The sequence below is a fragment of the Centropristis striata genome, chromosome 23, assembly GCF_030273125.1.
Source record: "Centropristis striata isolate RG_2023a ecotype Rhode Island chromosome 23, C.striata_1.0, whole genome shotgun sequence".
NCBI classification, from domain to species: domain Eukaryota; kingdom Metazoa; phylum Chordata; class Actinopteri; order Perciformes; family Serranidae; genus Centropristis; species Centropristis striata.
Window position 1 is genome coordinate 19,138,250 of NC_081539.1, and position 26,659 is coordinate 19,164,908.

The window sequence follows — 26,659 nt, forward strand, 5'->3', positions numbered from 1 at the left end:
TTTTAACAAAACCCTTATAAAACATTTGTTTAAAAAAAACTTAAGTGTGTCATTTTAGAGAGCTTGAAAATGGCGTAGATTCCTTCCCTTCAGTTTCCTTACCATCTCTGGGCTGCTTAGAAATTAGCTGTCACATCCAGTTAGTTAATTTCGTGCATTTCTTCCCTATTTACATATGTATTTTAGTCTTTATCTACTGCAAAAGTATTGTCCTTTGATGGTCCTTTTGTAGGTTGCAATACAAAACATTGGCCACAAGATGGAGGCAAAGAGTCGAGAGATATGAAAGACCTGATATGACCTTTTAGATTATTTTACAATATATGGTTTATTTACGTTTTACAAACATTTGAACATGCAGTTTTATTGATCATTGTACTATCACGATGAAACCCGACGAACACCCATTTAATGGTTGGAATACTCTTGTCTCTTAAATACACCTTTGATACGTTTATATATCAATACATTTTATTTGTCACATGTACGTTAATCATAAAAGGTACAATTCCAGTTAAATGTAATCCCGCCAGTCCCTTCAATTTGTACATTATTTTAGTAATAAATATGTGTATCCATGTATAATGTGAAGACATTATTGATGACACGTTTTTGATTTTGTTTCTTTTGTGAGACGAACCTATGCTACCTTTAATGACCCTCGGAAATATTTACATTCACGATGGACCTAAATACAACGCCACAGCAATCACCATAGAAAGACCTTTAAAAATATTAATAATTAATTTGTTACAACGCTGATATAAAGATGTAATCTTCGGGGAGGCAGATAGCGTATTGCTATTTGAATCGTTTAATAAAACTGTTCGGTACTTTTTTCAAGGGGCATAGCCTACTTACATTTTTTTTTGTAAATTAAACATGAAGCTACCTGAGATGGGCTTTCTGTACAATGGAGCTCCGTGCTGTTTGACTTTAATACAACGGTCACAAAAAAATCGAAATACATTTTCTAGCAGCAACAACAACACTTCAACACAAAAACTAAGCGATTAATTATAATATCTACGTGTGTATTGTGGGGGAGCAGCTTACGGGAAGCACTAAAGGCAGCAGTCGTTCCGCCCACTGTTAAACCAAAGGCAGTGTTAACGCACAGGGATGTGCTGAGCCAGTCAACGCTAGCTTAAACTCTGTATGACTAGTTTTGGTGTTTTTCTTCAATGTTACGTTAACGAGTAGCTTGCGTAGTAACTATCTGGTAGCCTTTTATATAAGACCAAGGAGATATGTTCACAAAGAAGGTCAGTTTCAGTTGTTGTTTTGCTCTCGGCGTGGGTAAATAGAGTAAGGGCTGCTGTTGTTGTTGTGGCCTGCTATCTGTTACACGATAGCCTAGCTAAATTAGCTGTAGCCTCAGCTGGTTCCTGAAGCTCTCCTTGCATCGTATCTTCGAAACGATAAGGGACATGGCACACATTTCCAGCTAACTCACAAGGCCGAGTTGTCACTATACAGTAAGTTCAAAACCCCTTTCTTGTGTTTGCATTTAGCTAAGTGAGGTAGCTCAGTAAACGGAGGAGCTGTCGTGCTAAACTTACCATCTGTTTTAAGTTACAGAAAGTGCTTTCACATTTAACTCAACGTAGTTCAGCCGATGAGATCATCTTAGCGTCTGGTATTTTAAAATGTATCTATAATTGATTAAAGAATGCAAGCTAATAATTTTAGCCTCTAAGGGGTAAAAAAAAATCCCCAAATTCTTTATGCTTTCAGGGCAAGTTGTGGTATTGGCCAGAGATCAGCAAGTTGTTTCCCAGCTATGAGAGCCTCTACTCACTGATTGACAACACACACAAATGGAGCTGTACTGGTACATGTGAGTATAACTGATGTAGAAATGATTACACCTTTTTTTCCCATCTTACTAGAGTTTGAAGCTCATGTGTAAAGTTGCCATCTCCTTCTCACTCCCCTTCTCATTTCCTTTACAGAGTTGTTATTATATTCATCATTATCAAGATATTCTTTTATGTGTGCTGGTACCGGTCAAGACAGAGGCAACTGGCAGCATATTTGAGCAACCCACGCAATGCTCAGATAGTCATTGTTGGAGGAAGGGCCTACCTTCATCAGATGTGTGAGAGACAGAGTGTAAGTCCAAACCCCAACATACACACAAAAGCATCCTACATTTGAAAGATATAACCTAGCTGCCAACTACTCAAGTGGTTTTGCACCTCCAGAATATCTCTTTATTGTGGCAGACTGTAAGGTTTTGTAATACAGAGAATCTTTTCATGTTGGCTGAGAGACTTGAGTATGGTTTGCTGAGTAATATAGGAGCCAACTTTCAGAAGAAGTTGCCATTTGGCACCCTTGTGATTTGCGAAGATACAAAGAGTTTTTTTCTTGATAACCCTGGTGGTCGGAGTGGGTGTCCAAGCTCATGCCTGGACAGAAACATTGTACTAAAGGCGCGTCTGCTTGATTTCATTATTGTAATGGAACCATTTTTGGTTGTTGTAGCTCAAAAAGTTGCTGTTCAACTGAACAAGTGACCTTGTTCACAGTGAGCTTAAAGTATAACTACAATCTCAAATTCTTCTAGAGCCCTTTTTCCCCTGCATTTTTAAAAATGCAACAGAGTGACACAGTGTAGAGATTTACAAATATTCTGCTATATTGGTGTAATGAATGGTGTAATTTGCTTTTTTACACTGAACCAAACAACGGTGCTGAGAATGTCACATTCTTTATGCATCGCTCTCCAAGGTGTGTGTGTATATGTAATAGAGAGGGAGAGAAAGAGGAGAAGATAATTAGAGCAACACCGATATATTGGTCAACCGATATTGACCCTTTTCCAGAAATGTTGGTTTCTATTGACATTGGCTGTTTTTGTTATTGTCACCTTTTGACCCACCATGGCTGTACCTTTTAACACAGACGTTGGCTCAACCTTTGCAGCGTTGTTACTACCTCCAACAACCCTGTTCCCCTCGTTCCAAAAACACCTGATTTGGTGTGACTGCAGTCAGAAAAGGAGGTTCAAGTGACACAGGGGGACACTGACTGACCACCACTCAAGGACATTGACATAGAGCTGGTAGTCAGAGCTATCCAGCCATGAGAAACTACTGTCAGACTCTGTTCCTCGGCTGGAAAGACTTGAAATGTGCAGGAGCTTTGACAGTCACTAGAAACACATTTATGGTCCTTTTGAGAGAGTCGTTGTTTGTTTACATGTGTTGTACAAGAGACTGTCAGTACAAAGTAGCCACACTGTTTATTTCAGTTAACATTACTGTTCAATTGCCCCCAATATCTTTTAATAGCTTAACTTGCATAACAGACCTCAGTCTAGCCTATTTTGTCACAGTGAGGGAGAGGCCAGATAATTCAGCTGAACCAAACTTTCAAATCCAAGCTAATTTTGTGTGAATGTTGTTTGGTAATCCTGATAACATCACCTGCCAACAAGAATCTATTGTATTCTATGTACAATGAGAATAAAATAAGCGTGTAGTTCCTCTTTACCTACTTAAGCTTTGTTTAGCGCAGTGACGGACACATTGAAACTGGTCCGGCCCTGTTCTCAGAACTGTCACCTTCTTCATCCAACTGGAGTTTGCTGGAGTAAGAGAAAGTCAAATAAGGTCACAGTTGTGTTACATTTTTGCAGAGGAGTTGTTTGCTCTCTCTTGAGAGGGCATGTGGTTTACAGACCGTCACTTTCACCCTTAGTAGAACGATGAGAAAGGCTGCATTTCACTTTGACTGACATGCTGAGCAAGTGTGTAGATGTATAAGCACACGTGTCTGGTTAGCATGTACCTGAATGCATACATATTCCTGTTGAGTTTGTCTGACCTTGTTGACAACAGAGGTCTGGCAGGACAGTTATTCAGTTTAGAAAGTCTGACTGTTACTTTTTTCTTTTTTGGAACAAGTTTGTAAAATTTCAACCATGCATGTGAAATTTTTGTGTGCAAATATCAGTAATGACACAGACAGCAAGGCAGGCGTTGACTGACAGCAATGTATGTCTCTTTGAAGAGCTCGTTATATCTTTACATCTCAAAACGTCCAGCTGTCAGTCACACAGGTTCTTTGCGTTGAATGCAATTTCTCCTTGAAATCTTAGTTTACGTATCCTGTCCCTTGAAAATCACGAGATAATGTGGTCTCATCTCATCTTTAATTTGTTTGAGATTGTGAGTTTATGTGGCTAGTTTGAGCTGCTATTTAAGTAATTTAATTACTTGGATGACATATTTTGGCCACAAAATGCAGGCTTATCTTTTATTGTTCCCTTCAAGTGCTAGCTCTAGTTGAATGTATTTTTACATGTATTGATATTTTCAGTGATGCGTGTAGAATAGCAATGCCTTTCCTCAACATCAGTTTGTATGGAGTCTTTTGTATGGACAGCTATGCTACAGGTTTAGACAGCCATCGTGATCATGCTTCCCCCTGGGCCTTTCTGCTTTACTGCCTCTCTAAAACACCTGGAAGCAATCTCCATGATTTAGAACATTCCCAAAATATGCTCCGTGAATCAAATAAAACAGGTTTCTCTGACGTTTTTCTAACTCACTCCAAACTCTCGCCCTCTCTGCCCACTTTCAAAGGCATTGACACATTTCTCTAGGAAATGATTCATTTAAATGGAGGTGTGCATAAAAAGTCAATTTAGTCATTTCCCGTTCATCTTGACACTGCCCCAGCTTTTGAGATATTTATCATTGCAGTAGTTGCATCTAAGAGGCACAGACAACGATATTTTTAGCAATGTTTGGAATATTTGTGCAACAGGAAGTGGCCCAGTTGTAAAAATAAATAAATGATAATATTGAAACTGAGAGGTGCCTGGTCTTGGGTTTTCCCAGACCAGTTATAATATCTTGTGTTCTATCTGAAATATTTGTCTGATCTTTAGCTGAAGTCAAATCCAGTTTAAGGTTGACATTTTTTTGTGTCTAATTAGCAATACACGTGGGGCCAATGTGGGGAATACCAACGGTGTACTGAAATGTTTGACACAGTGAAAAATCTGTTCTAATAAATTCTTTCTTCGCTGTTGAAATGATAAATAATGGACATACACTTCAACAAGACTAGAGAAAAACATGGCAATTAATATGTGGAGTTGAAAAAATTGTCTTCAGAGTTTTTGAATTAGCCATTAACCACCCCAGAAGCCCTTCTACCTCTTCCTCACACTCATTTTTTCTCTTTTTGCTATTTCTACCTTTTCTCCCATACCTCCAGCCCCTTATCTGTCCTTGTTCCACAGCTCTTCTATTTGCTTTTTCAACCTCTCCTACATCCTTCCCTTTTCTCCTCTTTCGTTTACTTTTTTTGCTGTTCCTCTTCCTTTCTTCCTCTCCCCCTTGTTCCCTCTGCCGTCTCTGGTGTATAATGTTCCCTGTTTAGATTTTAATGGAATGTGCAGCAGGGAGGCCCCGCGGTCATCCATAACCCGGCACCCTGAAAGTTTTCTGGAGGGAGGCCAAGACGACTCGAGTCCTGAGCTTAAATGAATCAAACATAGTGTGGGGGGGGGGGGACTCTTGATGTAGTATCACTCACTAAGCCTCTTGGATAGTCTTATTCGCAGCTACCTGAAAAGATGAAGTGAACCCAGTAGAGCTATGAGGAAAAACTTTTGATGCATGAAAGCCCTAGAGAGTAATGGAGGAGATTAATTGTTTGTAGATGATTAGACTTCATCTTATTTGGTCTGCTCCGGTGTTTTAGGCCTACAGAAATAGCAGTGACTATTATAGGTTATTTGTGTGGTAATTATCTTGAACTCGGTGTGGTCTGTTTGTGCTGCATCTTTCTTCATCACTGTCTATCACGCCCACAACAACAGGATGGCAATTTTGAAGTAATTAAGATCTCGTTCTGCAAAGGCGTCAATCATTAAAAACACATTGAGAGCTTCTTCACAGAAGACAGCTTATAATGCTCAAACCTTAGATGTGTTTACTAATGTTAGGGCTGGGCGATATGGACCAAAAGTCATATTCCAATATATTTAGGCTCAATATAGATATATGATATATATCCCAATATTTTTTATCGCAAAGTGAGAGCAAATGTTCAGTCAAAGTCAAAGCCAAATATGACATCTCACAAGTCGTCTTATTGAATCCGTTTATTTAAGTGAACATAAATACATTTAAATGAAATAATATCTTAAATAAAAATAGCCTATGAAACATAATAGGCCAAACTTTTTCTGAAATAAATATATTTATATGAGAAAAGAACATTACAAAAGAAGTAAATATGACAAACCCTAGTAAGTGCAGCATTTATATATAAAAGAAAAAAAATTGAGCTATATCCATACATGTGATATGGTCTAATTCCATATCATATTAAAAAATAACTAACTAATGTACTGAATAGTTTGAAGCTTCTTTCATAAAGTCAACATTGAAATTTAAAATCATCATTCAAATGCTGATTTTTGTTGCATGTCTGGCATGCAATTTCAGTATGTTTATTTACGTAATTATAAAAATATATCTTGGACATTTGTATTAACAGTCTCATAGGCCGGTGTAATGTAGATCACTGTGATGTAAATCACTGCCTGTTTTTTGCGGTTTACTGGTAGATGTGTAAACGACTTTATGGGGGATTGACACGGCTCGTCATGTTTGGGCTGAAAACGTTCCATACTGGTCATCTCGTTGTTGGAAAACACATGTTTAAACACAGAGAAGAGGTATAATACTGGCAGCCCAGCACACCAACTGTCTCATTCATTCCTCTCCAAGAACACTGTCTTACTGTTTGTTTAGTGATTATAATTACCAGCAGCAATGTCTTCTCTAGAGATGTGTGCAGTAAAACCAGCCTGGTTGGTATCCTAATGGTGTTAGCTAAAGCCAAATATACAAATATCAACACTGCTAATAGATTTATGTGCACCGGTGTATTTATAAGTGCTTCTGCTTTTTTTTGCGTAACATTAACTCTTGCTGTGTTTCCTTCCCTCTGCAGCAAACATCTGTGTGGCCTAGCTGGTACGGTGTTCAAGATGACCTGTCAATAGAGGAGCCCTCCACAGCGCTGCCACCAGCTGCATCCTTCTCCCACCTGGACATGCCCCCACCGTATGAAGCAGTCTCTGGAGGTAGCGCACACACACTCTTTTAACACAGTACCATGCATTTGCTGCTTCCTCATTCCCCAAGTGCATCAAAGTTCAGCTGGGGAGATTGCTTTCTGCTTTTTTTTTTACCCCTTCTACTTCTTCATTCATAATTTCCTGTAAGCCACAGTGGCAGTAAGGGGAAAGTCCGCCCTGCGCTGAGTATTCTCTGCGGTTGCTACGTATTTCCCTTGCTGTGATAAAAAGCAGAGGTCACTGTGAGAAAGTTTTCAGTGGAAATGGCTTTGATACGTGAAGGAGAAAATAACTGAGCCTTTGCTTCTACACGCCACAGGTTTTTTTGTTTGTTTTTTTTAAACTACCAGTTCCTACCAGAGCATGGGCGTCCTTCTCTACCTTTTTAAAAAAAAAAAAAAAAAAAAAAAACTCATGAAGACCCAGCTCTTCAGAGAGCATCTTCTCTCCTAGCACCACACCACAATTCTACTCCTTAAAGAATTGTCACTAGCACTCATTGCTGCACTAATGGCTCTTATTGCACTATACCTTGATTGTTCCCATTTTTTCCTTTAAGTCGCTTTGGATAAAAGCGACTTATGCTAAATGAGCGCTAAATGACTAAATGTAAATGTTAATCTCTTTGAACGATCTCTACTGGCATTTGAAACTCAAACAGCCCATGGTGCACGTCACCTGTGTCGTTGGTTACAGCATAAACAGAGCCTTTGTCACTGCCCCCATGGGTGCAGCAAAACCCTTTTCACATGAGTGTAAGTCCAGTGTAAGACCAAAACTACTACTCCTTTAACCTAACCCACACGTAAACCAATCAGTGACTGTTGTGCGCTTTCTTGGAAGTATTCATGACAAATACTTGCCACCATCTTGGTTAACACCACCAGCATTATGACTCCATCAGAATCATTGCAGTGATTGCCAGTCTGTGCCTTACTGATTGTAGGGGCGATTGCCACAACCAGCAAATTAACCCTAGGTGGAGTCTGCAGTCCTATACTGAAGTACAGTACTTATATTGGTAAACTTGTCTCTTCTGGCTTAAATGAGCTCAGAAATATGTGTGGGCATAGTGCCAGGAGTCAGGGAAAAATTGATTCCCATATTAGTATTGGGTCAATTTGCATTTTTAGTCAGTGCGGAGATAGAAGGGACTTACTGCTTTTATTTTGGTAGTCTATGAGTAATGTGGTGTCACATCCGTTCCAAGAAAAACAAAAGCGAAGTGAGAAAGTACAAGATGGCGTATGGTCTGACCATGCTCACCACAAATAGACCAATGTATGGGAAAGAAAACACTGCAACTAGCTTGAACAGTCTATTTTTATTCTGTTGTACATTTTGTTTACCACTTTTCTATTAAGTTTGTGTATATGATGCTACTGAAAGAAGTCAGAAAGACTGACAGGCATGTGATGAGCATTGTTTTTGGATATATGCCTCATATGCAGCCCCAACAAGTGTATGATTAAACTTTTTCCATGGTGTGGTCTTGAAAAAGTAAGCAAAAATTGCAGTAAATCATAATATCAAACTGCAATACTTATATACATATTGCGTTGTCAGCCAATGATCGGGATAGGATCAGAGCAGAAAAGCAAATTGTCCCAGCCCTCCAAAGATCTATGTTTGCTTTAAAAACACAAATTACTCCTTATCAGTAGCTTAATCATAATCAAATCAAGAGCATCGAGGGTTTTTTTGTCTGCCAGAGGGACAGGCCTTCATGTCTGCTGTTCCTGTGTAAGTTAAGTTGAGAGTTAACTCATTTGTGTTGTCTGTTCTTAGCTTTGCTTGCAGAGGCAAAGCTAAGGGAAAAAAACTTGTTCCACTGAGAGGCTCATGTAGTCAACATACTGCTGGTTGATTTTTACCATTTTTTGAGTTCCTTTATTCTATGTTCCACTATTCATGTTTCTAAACATGTCATCGTGAGTTTAAAAAAAAAAAAAAAAGACACAAGTTACCAAGGTGTCAGCTGTTGGATCTTTGTATCAAGATTCAGAGTCTCCTCTTTTGCCAGTGCCATCTAATTTGATTTTGAATTTTGGAGTGCTCATTCTGTGTGACAGCAGGATGTGGTTACAGCGGGTGGAAGAGGTGACATTTCAGCGCTAATTTTATTACACGTTGCAACGTCATTTTTGTCCCCACGTTATACTTTTTTTCTAATTGGAGATACCAGAGGGTGTCTCAGAGCTTGCTGTAATATACATATTTTAACTTTGTTAATGCTGCTTACATGTATCATAATAACTGTAGTTTAGCTTTGCGTCCTATGAGAGCTGAGCACATCATGATGTCCACAGAGAAAAATCCCCATGGATGATATTATATTTTTTTGTACTCTTTCCATGTATGTTTTTATTTTATCTTTGTTACAAATGTCTCTTCGACTCAGGACCGCTACAATTACTCTGCTGTTTTCCTGATTTTATCAGCTTTTCCATCCTCAGCTTCTCACAGAGCTTCATCAGAATTTATTATCATTTTATGGGTTTTTGTTTTGTCTTCTGTAATGCAGTTTTACGCTCCATCTGAACTGCTCAACTTAGGTGTTTGCTTTGTAATCACATTATATTGTTATAGAAATATTTCAGAAAGGTATCACATCAAAGCCATAGATTTGGTATTGTAACATCAGACAAAATACAGAAATATTGGTTTATCAACAACCTGGCACAAACCACAGACCACCAACTTTATGTGTTGTGGTTGAACACAGTCAGGACTTAGACAGGAGGCTTTAAATTCAAGGTTTTGGGCACATTGGCCAATGACGGTCAGCCATCCATTGGCTCAATCCTGCACTTTTCTAAAGCCTCTGCACAGACACAACTTTGCATTCTGTTTTTTGTTTTTGTTTTTTGCATCAAATTGCAATTTTGTAGCTATTTGAGGTGTCTAACATCAGATATCCAAAAATAGACATGGAGGGAGAGAGGGCGTACCGCGGTTGCAAAGATGGTAATGGGTAAATTTTGTATCAAGAGTGCAGCAAACCAGAACATTATTTGAGCAGACAGTAGACTAAGATAACAACTTGGCCACAAGAAGAAATTCAAAACGGAAAATGAGTCAGTTTTTTTCAACAACATTTTGTCTGTTCTTCCTCACCATCACTGGGATTTGGAGATTCTGACACATTTTTGTTATTTCTTAAAAAGTATTCTGTCACTGCATTCTGCTTCTGTATAGCTGAAACATGTAAGATTTATTTACATCAATGTCCTGCCCCTCTGTTGTTGTGGAGTCTGTCACGCCGTGTAACACACACTTGTCATTTGGTGTTGCAGCTAAGGGAGAAATTGGAAGTGTTGTTTTGATACAGTGGAGCTCCTCACTAGCACAAATGCAGCAGAATTATTGACACATAAAAATATGATTGCCTGCATGAATCAAGATATTATTTTAATGAATCGTGCACCACTAATCTAGTTTTTATATTTCAGAGTGCTGATCCATTGGTTAACCTGTTTTCTCCTTTCCTTTCAGAGGATGACCTGAAGCCCCCTCCATACAGCGAGTGCGCAAATGGCGACGACGCCGACGCTCCTCGTCCCTCCCATCCTCCTCCCCTCATTTCTGAGGGAGACACCATTAGCGTAAACGAAGCCCCACCCCCGTACACATTGTCTCCCCCTACACAAGTCAGTCAGCAAGACGTCCCTGTGAGCCACAGTGAGCCACAGAGCAGGCCCACCTAATCAATCCCTGATGCCAATTTGCCTTTTCCATGCACTGCCTTCCTACATTCAACCTCAGTGATCGTTGCCAGCCTAACTCTCATCACATGAGAGCAGATGTTTATTTGGATGCGAGTGTGTGTGCGTGTGTGTGTGTGTGTGTGTGTGTGAGAATGCATGTGTGTTTGGTGGTTTTTAGATCCAAGTTGTTTTTCTACTTTGTATTGTGTAAAAAGAAAAAAAAAGTGGTCATCTGATGAGTTCGGCAATAACAGATGACATCAGCAAGCCTGTGTGCCTCAGTCAGCACTGCAGAACCTGCCTCCCAGCTAGGATGAGGATAATATCCTTGACCTCGGAGCTCAAAGGGAATCAGCGAGATACAGATAAGCAGAAATACAGATACTTTCTGTTTTATAAAGTTATTCCCTGCTGTGGCCACTTCCTTTCACAGATCTAAACCAATTGTCTCGTTCTACAAGCATGATTGGGGAAATGAATATTATTTAGTTCCGTCTACTGTTCCAATCTTTGTGTGTGTCTCTAGACTTTGTTCTAAATACAGTGACTTAATAATGGTGCATTATAGACTATTCATAGTGTAGACAGTCTAATTAGATTTTGTGCAACTTGCTGCAAAAATGTGCACATTCAACTTCTGCAAACTGTTATTACTCTAAATGCTTCATTAAAGCTGCACATGTGTTATTTGAAGACAAAGTATGTAGACGGAGAACTATCTGATAATGAATGCACTAATTGTCTTAAATAATTACCTCATTAGCATAACTGGTTATGTTTAATATATCACGGTGATTATAGTGGGACATTAGGCAATTCAAGTGCCTATTACATCTATGAAGGGAAGTGAGTGAGGACAAGCGGAACAACTTGGTAAAATAAATGAACTCTTTGTGGCAGTAGACGGGAGACTGTTCTCTGCTGACGAGCACCTCTGCTGTGGGGTTCTGTCTGTTGCTGCTTTAAATTAGCACCTATATGCCAGAAAGAATGAGTGCAAACAGGATAAACATGCATTTTCTTGTGTTTTTTAAAAGTTGTGGAATTGGACAACAGGTCTCTAGAAATTGTTGCTTTGTCCCTCAACATACAAAAACACATTTTCTATAGTTGTAGATTGAGCAGTATGATAATCACGTCAGTTATGAATTGTAATGGTGAGCTTAAGAAGCAGAAAAAAAACAGGGCTGTGAGCTAAGGCCCAACCTATTTTTGGAGCTAAAGGCTAAAAAAAATCATCAACAAAACTCAGTTATTACTTTTTTTCATAATTGTTGCTAAAGACTAACCAAAAATGTTTTTGTTTTTGTAACAAGAGCATCTGTTCCTTGTCATGTTATTCTGCCACAGGCTGGTAGAGGTCAGCCAACTTTGTGTATTTCTTGTGTTTATATTTTCTGGTATAGTATTGCTTTGGGAAGGGTTGTTGTTACTGCTTTTTTTTGTTGCTTTTTTGTATCACTGCATTTAAAAGAATCCGGAAATGACACTGTATCAAGATGCTCCCAAATGATCCACCTCCCGTGTTTTGTTTCAGCAACAATATAATCTGTGTACAGTTTCTGAACATTAGGAAAAAAACACAAGAAAGAAAAACAAAATGAATGCTGTATAAATGTATTTGGGGCCTTTGGGGAAAGTATATAAAAGGGGATCTTTGAGAATTTGAAATGTGTTTTAATGATGATTCTTCGTATTGTGATGACAAATCGTGGGGGATTGCTGAATGACGCCTTTAAAATAAAATCTCTCCTGTGATTTCAAAATCTGAAGCATGCAACAGAAGGTACAAATCTGAATGTAACTTTGAACTCTGTTGACATCACTAACAGCAGCAGCATGGAGGCGATTGAACACCTAAACCATAGTGTTAAAGGCTCCCACTGTAATGTACGTCCTGTTTGTTCACTTCATGTTCATTCCCATGGTGGTTGATGTATCAGATCTCCACTCAGTAGCGTTGTGAGTTAAGGGGAATTGACTTTTGTGTTTTGATTCGGGAGAAATCCGTCTTCTGTATTAAACTGTTGTTCATAATTGCGCTGGTGTTTTCTTGCTTTACTTTGTGTTTGTTTCTGTTTCAAGCAGATTTTAAAAAGGTTTGTCTTGTATTTCTGTTCTACTGCATGGTCTGACTCAACCTCCTTTTGGTAGATTCCTTTATTTCTTTTTCCCACTGCTGATGGTACCTGCAGCTTTCTCATCTCATCTGATTGCCGTAGGACATAATCTTCAACATGACAGTCGCCAAGTCGAGGAATGTCTGCACTCACTTTGTATGCTGCAGTAATGTAAAGTGTAGAATTGGGCCATTTTAAAATGTGGGTTTATGCAGGATTTCCTGTCTCGCACTAATGATCAATCCGTGTTCTGCTGTTTTAACTCCACCCCATCCTATCTGCTCAGCTCGCCTGGAAACTTGACCAAGGTGGTGCTCGAAACAGTCCCAACCCCGATTCCAAAAAAGATGGGCCAATCTCTAAAACTTAAACAGAATGTGATCATTTACTTATACTTTGTGACAAATGTTCGATTGAAACTGTGCAAAGACAATATATTTAACCTCTTAAAACCCACCTGACTACCAGCCAGTGGGGTTAGGGCAGGGGTAGGCAACCGCTGGCTCTGGAGCTCCCTGTGGCTGTGACAAAAAAGTTATACGAAATTATTTCTTAACATTTAACATTAATTTATCATTGCTGTAGCCCATAAACAATCTGTATTCTTCAGTTGTAGAAAATATGTAGCTTATATACGGCATGATAAAAAATGATTTCACCTTTTAACAAACTCAAATGCTTAACCTCTCACTTTTGCCAACTTCAAGTCCAGGCTAGAGATATTTCTTCAATGTCCAGCATCTTACGTGCACTTAGGCCCTTGCTGCATTCTTACAAGATCATATCAGTTTATGCTCATTATGACCTATTAGTAATGTCGGTAGGCTAATTTAGATCTTTTTTAGACTGCAGTGTAGTTTCAGTTATGTTTTAGTCACATGCTAAACAAGCACAAAAGAAGACATTGTAGAAGATGTTCCCTTTTTCCATTTTAAGCATTCACCTGCCTCTGATTTTGCTGCATTCTTTTCTTGTCCTTACATTTTACACAGTGCTCCAACTTCTTTTGAAATGGGTGTACTATCCACAACTTTTGCTAATTGGAAACCTCCCACCAAAAAAACTGCAGTGGAAATGTAGCATTAGAAACCTGGAGACACCATCAGGCTTATACTCTCTTACATTGAGAAGCTTCCTACAGAACCATAGAAACATTATCTAACTTTTTCAGCTGAAGGGTGCAAAGATGAAACATTGAGAAGGAAAATCATCTATGTGTCAGGATGTGTTCAGTGACTTCTTCTGTACCACCATTGTTTCAAAACAAGGAAAGAATATTTTTTGTTTACCATTGACTTTTTGTTGTGGTATTGAAAGGAGTTTTGGAGTATTTTTTCAAATTTTATTTAAGATTAAGATACTCTGCATTTAACCCATCCTTTACACAACAGTGAACACACCATGCTTAGGAGCAGTGGGTAGCATATTTCTGCGCCCGGGGGGGTTGGGTACCTTGCTCAAGGGCACTTCAGTCCATTACCTGCCAGTCCTGGGATTCAAACTGGCAACCTTATGGTTAAAAGCCCAACTCTCTAACCTTTCGGCCACGGACAACTATTTAATACCAGTGTTATATCAAAATTCAAAATTCCCTGTTATGACTGATAATGTAATAAATTCCCGAAAATGTAATAACCCTGATAATGTAATAAAAATCTGCACTTGAGTCCATTGAAAATGTAATAAAACCTAATAATGTAATAACTTCCTGATAATGTAAAAAAGTGCATTTCCCAATAATGTAATACACTTTTTACCAATAATGTAATAAAGTATAACACCAAGCACCTTTAGATTTCAAGAAGCTGTTGAAGTCATTCGTGTGTCATGGATACCTCCTTTGTGAAAAACGGATGAACGGGTCAAAAGTTAATAAACATTCAACTTTGACCTGTTGGTGGCGCTAGAGCTCTTGAGCTAGAGTTGCCTACACAGTATCACCACTTGAACTCAAATAATGGGTGGTGTGCTTATTACAATATTGGGGAATTATTACATTATCAGGACTTGCTAAATGAAGGCTAACCTGATAATGTAATATCCTCCCATTAATGTTATACTTTATTACATTATTGGGAAATGAACTTTATTACATTATTGGATAGTTATTACATTATCAGGTTTTATTACATTATCGGGGTTATTACATCATCGGGAATTTATTACATTATCAGGTTCTACAATGACTTAATAGAAATGTGTTGGTAAATTCTCATTGGGTGCCCTTTAAAAATAAATCATGTCAAAACAACCCAAATTTTATTTTTAGTTTGTTTCTACACAAAACATAAAACAATTAACTGAAAAGGCTTTTAGGTGAGAAATCCCCCGAGCAGTGTTTTCTTGCTGCAGTGGAGGGATTTTGTACTGAAAAAAACACTAACTTTGAGGATACTTGCTTGATTTGAACTCCAGAAACTTCCTGTGAAAAAATGGATCTGTTCACAGCCAGCATGGACTTGAGGGATGATTATGGTGACTGAAAGTGAAAGCACATGAACATGTGAGTATAGCTTTAAGACCAACTTGGGGGAAGAGTGAGTGTGATGTGCCACTAGAGAGCAGTGTTGCCCCAGTGATGATGTCAGCCACGTTGCCGAGCGGCCTGCACCTGTTGCTGAGCAGCGCTCTCAGCCTGTATCACTTCAGTATTGATTGATGTCTTTTATTACACATTTCTGTGACAGAAAATGGCATCGACATTTGCTCCAAAGTTTTAAACTTCAGATGGAAAAAAATAATTGGGCTCGATCAAGATCAATTGTACAGCCCTCTCGTGGAATGTATAGTGTGGATACTCAAGGACATTCATTTTTCATATCTTAGCCTCTCAGCTGCTGCATCACTAAGCTGCATACAAATCAGCTGAGCTTGAACAGTTCACAATGTGTGTGCACTTGATTATAAACCTTTTTTGGTAAGCAAAATATTGTGTATGAGACAGATCAGATAATTTTAACGGGCAGATGCATAAAAACAAGCCACAAAAGAGAAATGAATAAATGTGGAACTGTTGGAATAATAATAAAAGATGCCTTCATCTAGTGCCTGTTTTTAAATGATAAAAAATATATATAATTTTGGAAATTAAAATCCATGTGCATGCCTTATTCTATTTGTTTTGAAGCAGTTATTCAGATATCGCATCAAACATTGAAATTAAGGTAATAAATCAAGAATACAGCCTTCACTCATTCATGTATTCACGTGTGAGAGTATATCTTGTGTCAGTGTTAAATATAGTTAGATAAGCACTCTGTGTTTGTCACTCATGTATGCAGTGCATGGTTTTACTGTGAGTAATTGATGCTTTCAGGGGAAATATTTGCATTTTGGGAAACAGGCAACAATCCATCATTTAAACTGCTTTACTAATCATTACATCTCGGTATAAACAGCTGTATAATGGATACAACACACAACACTCTCCTCAAGGATATTCACCGAACCCCTTCCAAGATTATTGAGGTCTTCAAGGCCGTTTGAGAAGCCGAATAGACGGCTCAATTACCCTCTGTTGTCTGTCAAAGATGTATTGCACTTCCAAGCCTTGCATAGGTGCAGTGCCTAGGAAATGACTAGTATTTTGAAGGTGGTGTGCATGCAGTGGTTGCTGAAAAAAAAGCCACACCTTTTTTGAATTCAGCTAGAAAAGCACATTCCAGGCATGGGTGAGGATGGATAAGATGTCAAGAAATACGGCTGTTATTGATTTCACACCTCAGAGTCATTTCAGGAGGGGAAGCCGTCAGAGGTGTTATTTTACACTGTTTAAATTTTTATCTACTCGCCACAAATTCATATTGCATCCTTGTGCGAGGACTGTAAAACATCACAACAGAGAGAACGTTAATGAGTTTCACAGGTCATTTAACTGCTAACAGATTTCTCCCTTCCTCTGTATGAACACCTTCACTTTTCACTCTGTTTTTTACACTTTACTTTGGTTTGGCTTGGTGTGATGTAACCAGATGTCCAGTGAAATATACATTTTTTTTATGTGCATTTAAAGTACATAAAATAATAAGGAATTGGAGGGACCTACACTGTTATTATATATAGGGAAAGTGAGCTTGATAAGCATCTGGTCTTTAGCAGATCTTCTGGGAAGTGGGCATCTTTTTCAAACAGTTTTGTTGGTTGGTAAAAAAAACAAAGATCTCAAGTGGATGGGTGAATCATGTCAGTTTAAGTGTAAACTGCCCACTAAACAGTTCCTCTGGCATTTACACGTCACACAAAATCCATTTTACTGTTGATTTCTGTTTGCTGCTCATATGAGGCATTTAATAATGAAAATCAGCAGTGGAAAGTGATAAAGTACTTTACTCAAGTACTACTCTGAGGTGCAAGTTTGAAGAACTCACTTTACTTGAGATCTCCATTTTATTCTACTTTACACTACTAGAGCAGCTCCACCAAAGAATGATCGCTCCTCTAAACCGCTCAGATTTTTAATTTAAGTAACTGTTTGTGGTCCAACAGAGGTAAAACTTTCCAACAAGTGGGGCTTTCTGGTGGATCATTGGTAGAGTGCATACCACTAAGGCTGAGTCCTTGCAGCCCGGGGTTCAAATCCGACCTGAGCTTCCTTGCCTTGCCTTGTCTTCCCGTCCGTCTCTCCATCCATTCTCTCTGCCACTGTCTTATAAAGCTAAAAATGCCCAAAATTAAACTTTTAAAAAATCCCAACAAGTCTAACCCTAACCCTCCAACACATACGCTACATACGTTGTCTGTTCCTACTTTCTAATCTGACCCCACAGGAGGGTTTCAACTAGAGCTTGACTATCCGCCTATATTGGCCTTTCAAATCTGTAATGGTATATATGCCGTCTGATATGTGCTGCTATGAAAACTTTTTTTTTTACACAATATATGTATAATGCAGAGAATGTTGTTTGGTGTGATTTATAAATGGTGTTAGCTATTAGTTTTTTTTATTAGTTTTTAAATAGTCTGCAGTTGACTAAAACTGAACGGTAATTATATTTATTTAGATATATATATTTTATTCCTATTTATTCCTTATTTTTTTCAATTATCATTTATAGAATTGGCTGATTAAATGAAAAACATTCATTTATTCATTATCCTTAACCACATATCCACATTCCTGCCCATCTTGCTGTGAGGCAAGAGTGCTAACCACCACACCACTGCGTTGCCCACAATGAAAAGCATTGTGTCTATAATGTATAATAATGTATAACAATGTTAAAAAAAAAATGTCTAAAGTTTAATATTTCAGAAAGTAGCTATTTGGGTCCATTTGCAGAGGAAAAATCGCTGCACAATCCACATAAAAAGGTCGATATTGGAATGATTCCAGCTCAAAAAATGACTATATCGACCACCATATCGGTTTCACCCCTCTGAAATCAGGATCAGCATCAGTCGAGAACTAGTTTCAACATATTTAACATACAAGGATTACCCCAAGAATTTACTGTTGTATGAAACAACCATCATGAAACTTTTGCATTAAATAATGCCTCATTTCCATATTCAAACATACATTTTGATAAAACCTTGTAAAACAAATAACAAATATCTTAATGTAAGTAATCAACTATGGAAGTTTTATGCTGATCTGGTAATTAAAAGTTTTACCCGATTCACCCAGTGCCTTGCAAAATGTATAGAATTTTAAATGACATATCTTTAAAGGTAGTTTTCTCATACTCTGAGCCAGAAATCTTCACCTCAGCAGCACTGACATACATCAAACTTTCCAGTTCCATTCCTATCTATATTCTGAAGGTTTTTTACAGAAGCGTTTCTTCATATATCATTCATAGCCTGATTTATATCACATTTTATTCCTAAAAACATGGTGAAAATTGATTTTTTTTTTCATGGCTGTTGACAGTATTTTATGATTTATGGATAAAAAAGATGTATTCAGAACTCCGTCTGTTTAAAACAAAAAGGCACCCTTGACACTAATATGCCACCAAACTGAAACAATTCTGGAAATGTATGCAAATGAGCACATAGCTAATAAGATAACACCTAATTTGCATATTTAAACACAGAATTTCAGAAGCATCATGATATCTATTAGGTTACCCTACCCAATGCAGTGTCATCCCTTAAGCAGGATTTAAATGCAAGCCTTTTTTACTTGAATATAGTATTTTAAGTGTTTTCTTGGTGCTTTTTCATAGGTAAAAGATCTTCTTCAACCACTGATGAAAGGGACAAGTCACAAAGTGTAATGTTCTATGACGGACAGGAAGTTTTTTAAAAGTCAGAGGACTGAGTGTATGGTTCGCTTCACAGAGTGTTTTTAAAATACTGCTGTCCATTCAAGCTTTCATCAACATCAAGTGTCAACAGCATGATAAGCAGGTTCATCGTGTCTCCTTGGCCCACCACCACAGATGCAATCTAGAGGGCAGGGACAGGCCTGCTCCCGTGTCTGTGTGATGACAGGATAAGTGAGGATGTCTCAATGTCAGGAGGGAAGGTTGAGCACCTGGAGCAGGCAGGTATATGCGTGTGAGCATAGATATATTGAAGAATTTGTTCTAATGTTGGATATAATCAGTTTAAATGGCTCCAGTACTTATTGTAGATCCACCGAATGGCAAGCAAGCAGTGCACTCTTCCCAGAGGTAATTTCTTGGTCACTGGAGTCAGTATATGTTGCATTTTTAATCTAAGAAAATTTCTCCAAATGGAAAACTGTCATCCAGGCAAGTGAGTTTGTGACTTATATCCACCACTGGCTTAATGTGAATGATGAAAAGTGAAAATTAGAAAGTCTCTCCTCAGCTGAGAGTTGGTGCAGAAAAAGTTTGGAAATATGTATCTGACTTGCAGAAATGTTGTAATTCTTATCTGGAGTCAGTGTTCCAAAGTGTTGCATTTGCCCTCCGGCGTATTGGGTTGACGTGACGTGCATTTGCTGACTTTTTTTTTTTTTTAAAGTATCACGAGTCGAAGAAGTGTGTCAGCTTCTTGCAAACAATGTGTCTCCGCCTGTGCAGTTTGTAGAAAAACTTCAAAGGTGCAGGTGCAGACCAGATTGAGTTTTTCTGGGAGCTGTCAATACAGCAGACAAAGACCTGCAATACACAGAAGATAGGTGTTCGTGCAGGAAGCGAGGGAAGCGGTGAGAGACGAGACTAGTCTGTAAATCCCTCTGAATGGCCTGGAACCTGCCGACCTCCGACCCTTATGTTAATTTCGCCTTTTCCCCGCCGTGCCTCATCGTTCACCTGCTGTCCAACACAGCAACTTCTAAGTCTCTTTGTAAAGCGACGCCTCCTGTTTGGTGCCTGAGAGACTGAGAAGACTGTTGTTCCCGTTTATCAGCTTAGCGAGAATTTACATTTTAATTGAATCCTGATGTTTGGGCCAAACTATACTTGCTGAGTAACTGGAGCTCCTTCACAGAAACAACTTGAAGTGTGAGTCCACAAAAGATGACAGGCAGTCAGACCCATTCACATTGACTATGCAGAATTCAACTTCATGTGCCAAGATTGGTCATGCTGCCAACACCAGGAATATTCTTGGATTGTGTGTGTGTGTGTGTGTGTGTGTGTGTGTGTGTGTGTGTGTGTGTGTGTGTGTGTGTGTGTGTGTAAGAATGTCACAAAACTACAGCTGGGTTTTTATGTGTGTGTGTATTTTCTCATCAGCTTCTATGTATTTTAATGAGTTTAAATGTGCCAAGAGTTTTCATGCCTCCATTGCCAGGAATATAGTTGGAATTTGTGTGTGTGTTTGCAAACAGCAGGGTATCAGAGTCGGGCTCAAGGTGTGTGTGTGTTCTCAGATCACTCACAGATCAGCGTTCTATCATTGTAATTAGGATGGACGCATCCACACCTACACTCTCTTTGATGCGGCATGTTGGCCAACTCTGCTGATGCTGTAGATTCAGTCTAATAAGATATGAGATAAAAGATATGATTCGTCAGCACCTGTCTTTGTTTGGTCGACCTTTTACATCTATTTAGAATATTATATCAGACATAATGGGGGGGCGTGCTATGGGGGCCTAGTTAATTTTGCAACGCCTGGTGTGTTAGTGGTTAGTGGTGCACTTGTTGTGCATTTACAGAGAGATAGTTTGCATCTGCAACTGTTTCAGAGGTTATTTTCATATGAAGTTGCAGGGCGGCAACAAGCAATTTATTTTAATAACAATTTACCTGCAGGTTAGTTTCTCAAATAATTAAATAATTGTTTTAAAATGTCTCAGTTTCCCAAAGGTTAAATTTCATTTTCATTCTTACATGCAAGGAGTGTGGTGCAAAAGTAAATAATAATAAGTATAATGTGAAATGATTTGGCAAATAAACGAGGATGTATGTGAAGCATATTAATTGAGTGTCTTCTTCAGGGTAATACACCAGAACAAGACTTTCATGTCGAATCATCTGTAATTTATTAAAATTACATTTTTGCATCTTGGCTACAAGCTTGCTACTATTATATATATATATATATATATATATATATATATATATATATATATATATATATATATATATACATATACATATATATATATATATATATATATATATATATATATATATATATATTTATATATATAAAGTGGTGGTGTGGTCTTCTGCTGCTGTATCCCATCTGCTTCAAGGTTGGACATGTTGTGTGTTCAGAGATCTTCTGCAGACCTTGGTTGTAACGAGTGGTTATTTGAGTTTCTGTTGCCTTTCTTTCATTTCGAACCAGTCTGGCCATTCTCCTCTGACCTCTGGCATCAACAAGGCATTTTGGCCCTGAGAACTGCAGCTCACTGGATATTTTTCTCTTTTTCTGACCATTCTCTGTTAACCCTAGAGATAGTTGTTAGATCAGCAGTTTGTGAAATACTAGACCAGCCTGTCTGGCATCAATAACCATGCCACATTCAAAATCACTTAAATTACCTTTCGTCCCCAATTTGATGCTTACTTTGAACTTCAGCAGGTCGTCTTCACCATGTCTACATGCCTAAATGCACTGAGTTTCTGCCATGTGTTTGAGAGTCTGGAGTAATGTTAACATGTTGCACCAGGTCAAATGTTTACCCTGTTTCCCTTTTTATCTTTGTGTGTTAGCATGCTAATTTTGGCTAACTGGCACTAAACACAAAGTGCAGCTGAGTCTCATTGGAATATCTTTAGTTCTGCAGGTAAACACAATTATTGAAAGCATTAGAAAGAACAGTCTGGGCATCACCAAAATATTTCTAATTCTCCTTAAAAGTCTGTATCAAATTTCATTGGCAGTTCATCCCATAGCTTTTTAACACATTTCACTTCACAATTAATAAGGCTATGGTGAGCAACAAGTCAGGGGATCGTCTGGGATTCATCCTCTGGGTACCATGAATGTCCATCCAACCAGAACATGCTATTATCTTTTATCAAAGGGCCAATTAAAAAAAAAGTTTTTGTCTTATCCTTTCTCTGCTACGTCCTCTGTCTCTCAAAGTCTAATATAAACCGATTTCACAGTCTTGAAACAAGTTAATAGTTGGAGTAAAACCACTTGAAACACTGTTTACCCTCTCTCCTTCAAGATTGAATTAAGTGTTCTGCTTGAAAATGTCTTCTCTTCCCATTTTCTCATTAGGCCAGCACCAGTGCTATTTCAAAAGTATTGTTCAGTGGATTTGCCACACAAAGGACCAGGTAAAGGACCATACTTACTCTATGTCTCATTTGCAGTGGTATGGACGGAAGCCCAACCCATTACAATGCAATTAAAATGCATTAAAATGCTAATTTCAATTGTTATTATTACATTATTTCCAGACGGTGGCACCTGCAGCTTTCATCCAAGTGCTGTTCACTGCAACGAGATAGTGATTAACTTCTGCATTATCGCACTGATAAAGAGCAACTGAAAAGTCAAGAGCATAAATTGAACGACAGGCTGCCAGCTCCAGCTTCCAAAAGAAGTCATTAGGATTCCGACTAATTACATCTAGTCTGACCTTCCAGTCTCATTGCTTCAACCCGAACAAATAGATGTTCTTCTCTCTGCTTGTACCTCACGCATATGGAGATGAAAATAAAGTTGTGGTAATAGATGGCGGCGGCGACATTGTAACTTATGCTTCGGCGTGACACTGGAAAGTGTTATCATTGTAACAGTGGAGCAGATAAGAGTTAATTAACTGATAATGGCGCCCTATTCACTGAGATGAAAGTCGGTGAATAGAAATGAAAGAGTGCAAGTCAAAGAGAAAAATGGACATTCTGTAGATCTCAAAGAAAAGCAGATAATTTTATTTCTGCTGATTAAGTTTCACATTGGGGTGGCATGAATGCCAAGAGTGCTGAGTAATCTTCATCACAGCTGCCACAACAATGCACTAAACCGACGAGTATGAATTTCATCATGTCTATTTCTATACAAATTGCACAACAGGCGTCTTGGAGGAAAACACTACACCTGTCACATCAGAGCCTTTGATCTCCTGATGATGACCTCTTTTATTCACTCCTACTCTGCTTCCAGAAACACAGCATAAGACAGCAGAGCAAATCGATAGCAACAACACAGAGAAAACCCAAATATGTGGTGTTCTGTGGGAAGTAAACTAAACAACAGGGCGAGAAAAAACACAATACTTCCTTCCTGTATGCGCAGCTTTTGATCAACTTTCCAGCTGGGCAAGTCGGGGGGTTTATCGGGCTCTATCCTCCTCTCTCACAGATGAGAACAATGCGCTTTATTCCATTACACTGTAAATCCAATCTCATGCTTCACGCTCTGTGGAAGAGTAGCAGAAAGAGGGAATGAATGAGATGGCATGGGGAAATGTTGACACAATCCTACAATCCCTAAGGCGACACCAGGCGGTCATCGGGGTACAGTTGAGGGATTGTGAGCAATTAACCAATCAATCAGGGTGCTGATGGGGCCCCATGTAGCTATTATGGTAATACACGTGTCGCTGAAGTGAGAAGCATGCACTTGGCTCGACAAAGTCAGGCTGTTTATTCATTCTGTTGCCTCTTCCAACCGAGAGGTCACACTTGGGAAATCAGTGCCCTTCCTCGGGGAAAGCTTTCAAGTATACAATTAAGAAATAATTAGCATTTTGCTGCTTAAAATGTAGACCTGCACTGATAATGTCTGCTTTGTTATCACCACAAAGGGGCACATCCTGGTCTTATAAAAGCCAATGAAAAACTCTGATCATAATGGGCTTCAGAATGAACGTCTCCGTTTCTGCTGTTGACTCTTCCAGACATTGGATGAGCGCTCAAATTAATAATGGATCGGGAGGGAAATAAATATTTAATTATTTTAAATCTGTAGCAAACAGCTTGTAATATTTACTGATCTATCTCCTGCATGATTCACACAGCAATATAATACCTTTAAAAAGCCCAGAAGCTATATGCATCCAGCACTCAGGAAGACCAGAGCGGCATTCATCTCCTGGCATCAGTTAACAAAATGTCTCACATATGGAACAGTCTCCGTTAGGTGTTGCGTGCTGAGGAAGCTGATGATGACTAATTGCTGAAGAGAGTGTTATCGCCTGAAAAAGAAAAACTGCTGAAGATCTAATATTGAATGTTGCAACATAAAAGCAAGCTGCAAATATCATCAAGCATAATTGACAGCTTCACTGACTGATGCCACTTAACTTGCTCCAGGGTTTAAACTAATTGTTAAATATTGTAGACTGTGGGTTGTAATGTCTCTCTGGTTAATCATATTTTGTAATTACACTGCTGACATAGTTAGTTGGTCATGTTTTGATTAAATTGAGGCCAAGATCTCTGAATCTCAATAACTACTTCAGGGTTTTCAGTTGTATGTCAACATGTAGAGCAACAAAATGTTGTGCAGACATTCATGGTTCCCAGATGATGAGCCCCTCAGTTTTCCTCTCGTGCTACTATGAGGTTGACATCTGTCGGTTTGAGTAAAATGCCTCAACAACTATTGGATTGGTTAGCCATGAAATTTGTTACAAACTTTGATGTTTCCTTGAGGAAGCATCGTAAGAGGTTTAATTCACAATTATCCCAATATTATGGTTTGTTGTTAAGTACCTGTATCCTCTAATCCTCTAGGATTCAGTGTGATCTAGTGGTGATGTTGCAGATTACAACCAACTGAATATCTCTTCACTCTCCCGTCCCTACGGTTGACTTCAGGTAACATCAGCATGCAAAAATCTCTAGAGGCAATATTTGATTTGTCCTTTCTGGGACACTGTAGACACATGGCAGTGCAATATGGCTGACTTTTGTGTAAGACCATCCACTTTGTATACGGGGCATTCTTTTTTTTCAAGATATTTTTGGGCCTTTTTTTTTTGGGCCTCGGTAAGGGCTCCGAGTCAGATTCGAACCCGGCCCGCCCGCTCACGAGGACAATGCCTCTATGGTACGCGCTCAACCAGGTGTGCCACCGGGGCGCCCCCTATACAGGTAATTCTAAGTGAATGAAATGATTCTTAGTTTTCAGGTAATTAGATACTGATAAAAACTTTTTTTATTCAGTTTCTGCTAATAGATCGCCCTAAATCCTACACACTGCTCCTTTAAAACAACACAGGCAGTCGGTCTCCTCACGGACTTTCTCCTCTTCCTAACTGGACGTAATGCAAACACACAAACAGACTGTTAAATTTTGTCCTAACCTGCTCTGTGCATTAGTAAACAGGCTGATCAACGTGTCACTTGTCTAATAAACTACTCACCCTGTCTCTATTTTTGCTATGTGACTTGCTCCACCTCCAAACTATTTTGACTGGTCAAGATTGACCGTAAAACTGCCGTACTATAGAAAACTACAGTAGTCACCTTTCCTCACTATAGAAACAAGGCTGACAGAGGAAAACGTACCTTAGCAAATGTTAGCTAATGCTAGCTGCTTATTAGCAGAACAATAGTAAAGTTCATTTATATAGCACATTCATACAACAGGCGTAGACTCAATGTGCTTATATAAATATAAAGTGCTAAGCTAGCTGAGTTTCTGCTGAGAGGAAGCAGTGAAAGGCAATGTTGACAGGTTTTCTCTGGGATTGTAGTTGACTGAGAAAGAGCATTGTTGGTTAAATATCACAACGGCAGCATTTTTATTGAGGTGACTTCATTATTAAGCACTGCATTGCCTACCAGTCACCTCAGTATGTTGCTTTAAAAACCTTTTTCCACCATGTGGTGATTTTTTATTTTTTTCAATTTAGTGCAAAAGCATGCAGTCTGGCCAATACCATTAAACCATTACAAACTGTCGGTAGTCTCTTGTTCTCCTTTGAATTCTTGCTTTTAGAGGCACTTTACTTCACATGAGCTGTCTCCATATAGTTTGTCTGGAGTACCCCAATTGATGTGTTCAGACATTTGCTTTCATCTTGTCCAAAGGCATGCCTCAAAGATGGGAAAAGGTGAAAGTGGCTGCGGGAGGTGGGGTGGGGGGAAGCTTGTTCAAAGCCCAAGCAAAAGAGTTTCTTCCTTTTTGCCGCATGGCCTAAATACCCTGAAAACAAGCAGGTGCTTCCATCTTATAATGCCATTTTGACGGTTCCCGTTCTACTGTGTGGAGACAGCTAGACACTCATGAGCTCACTCTCCGGTATCAGTAGGCAGAGCGGCTCTCAAGACAACTTCAGAGAGAAGTGTGTCTAAATATACTCCCAGGTAAGCTGCCTCCCCAACGTACAGTTATGTTTTCTTTGATAAAAAATAAATATCAGACTCTTCTTCTTCTGCACAGCC

General features: G+C 38.8%; 1 protein-coding gene across 1 annotated transcript; it reads left to right on the top strand.

Moving 5' to 3' along the window:
- Positions 1-250: 250 nt before the first annotated feature.
- si:dkey-118j18.2 (uncharacterized) lies at positions 251-12,855 on the top strand. The gene is made up of 5 exons (XM_059327204.1): positions 251-1,478; positions 1,738-1,840; positions 1,956-2,115; positions 6,985-7,117; positions 10,607-12,855. Exons 2-5 carry the CDS (start codon positions 1,821-1,823, stop codon positions 10,816-10,818), a joined length of 525 nt encoding a protein of 174 aa, XP_059183187.1. The 5' UTR covers positions 251-1,478; positions 1,738-1,820; the 3' UTR covers positions 10,819-12,855.
- The last annotated feature ends 13,804 nt before the right edge of the window (positions 12,856-26,659 follow it).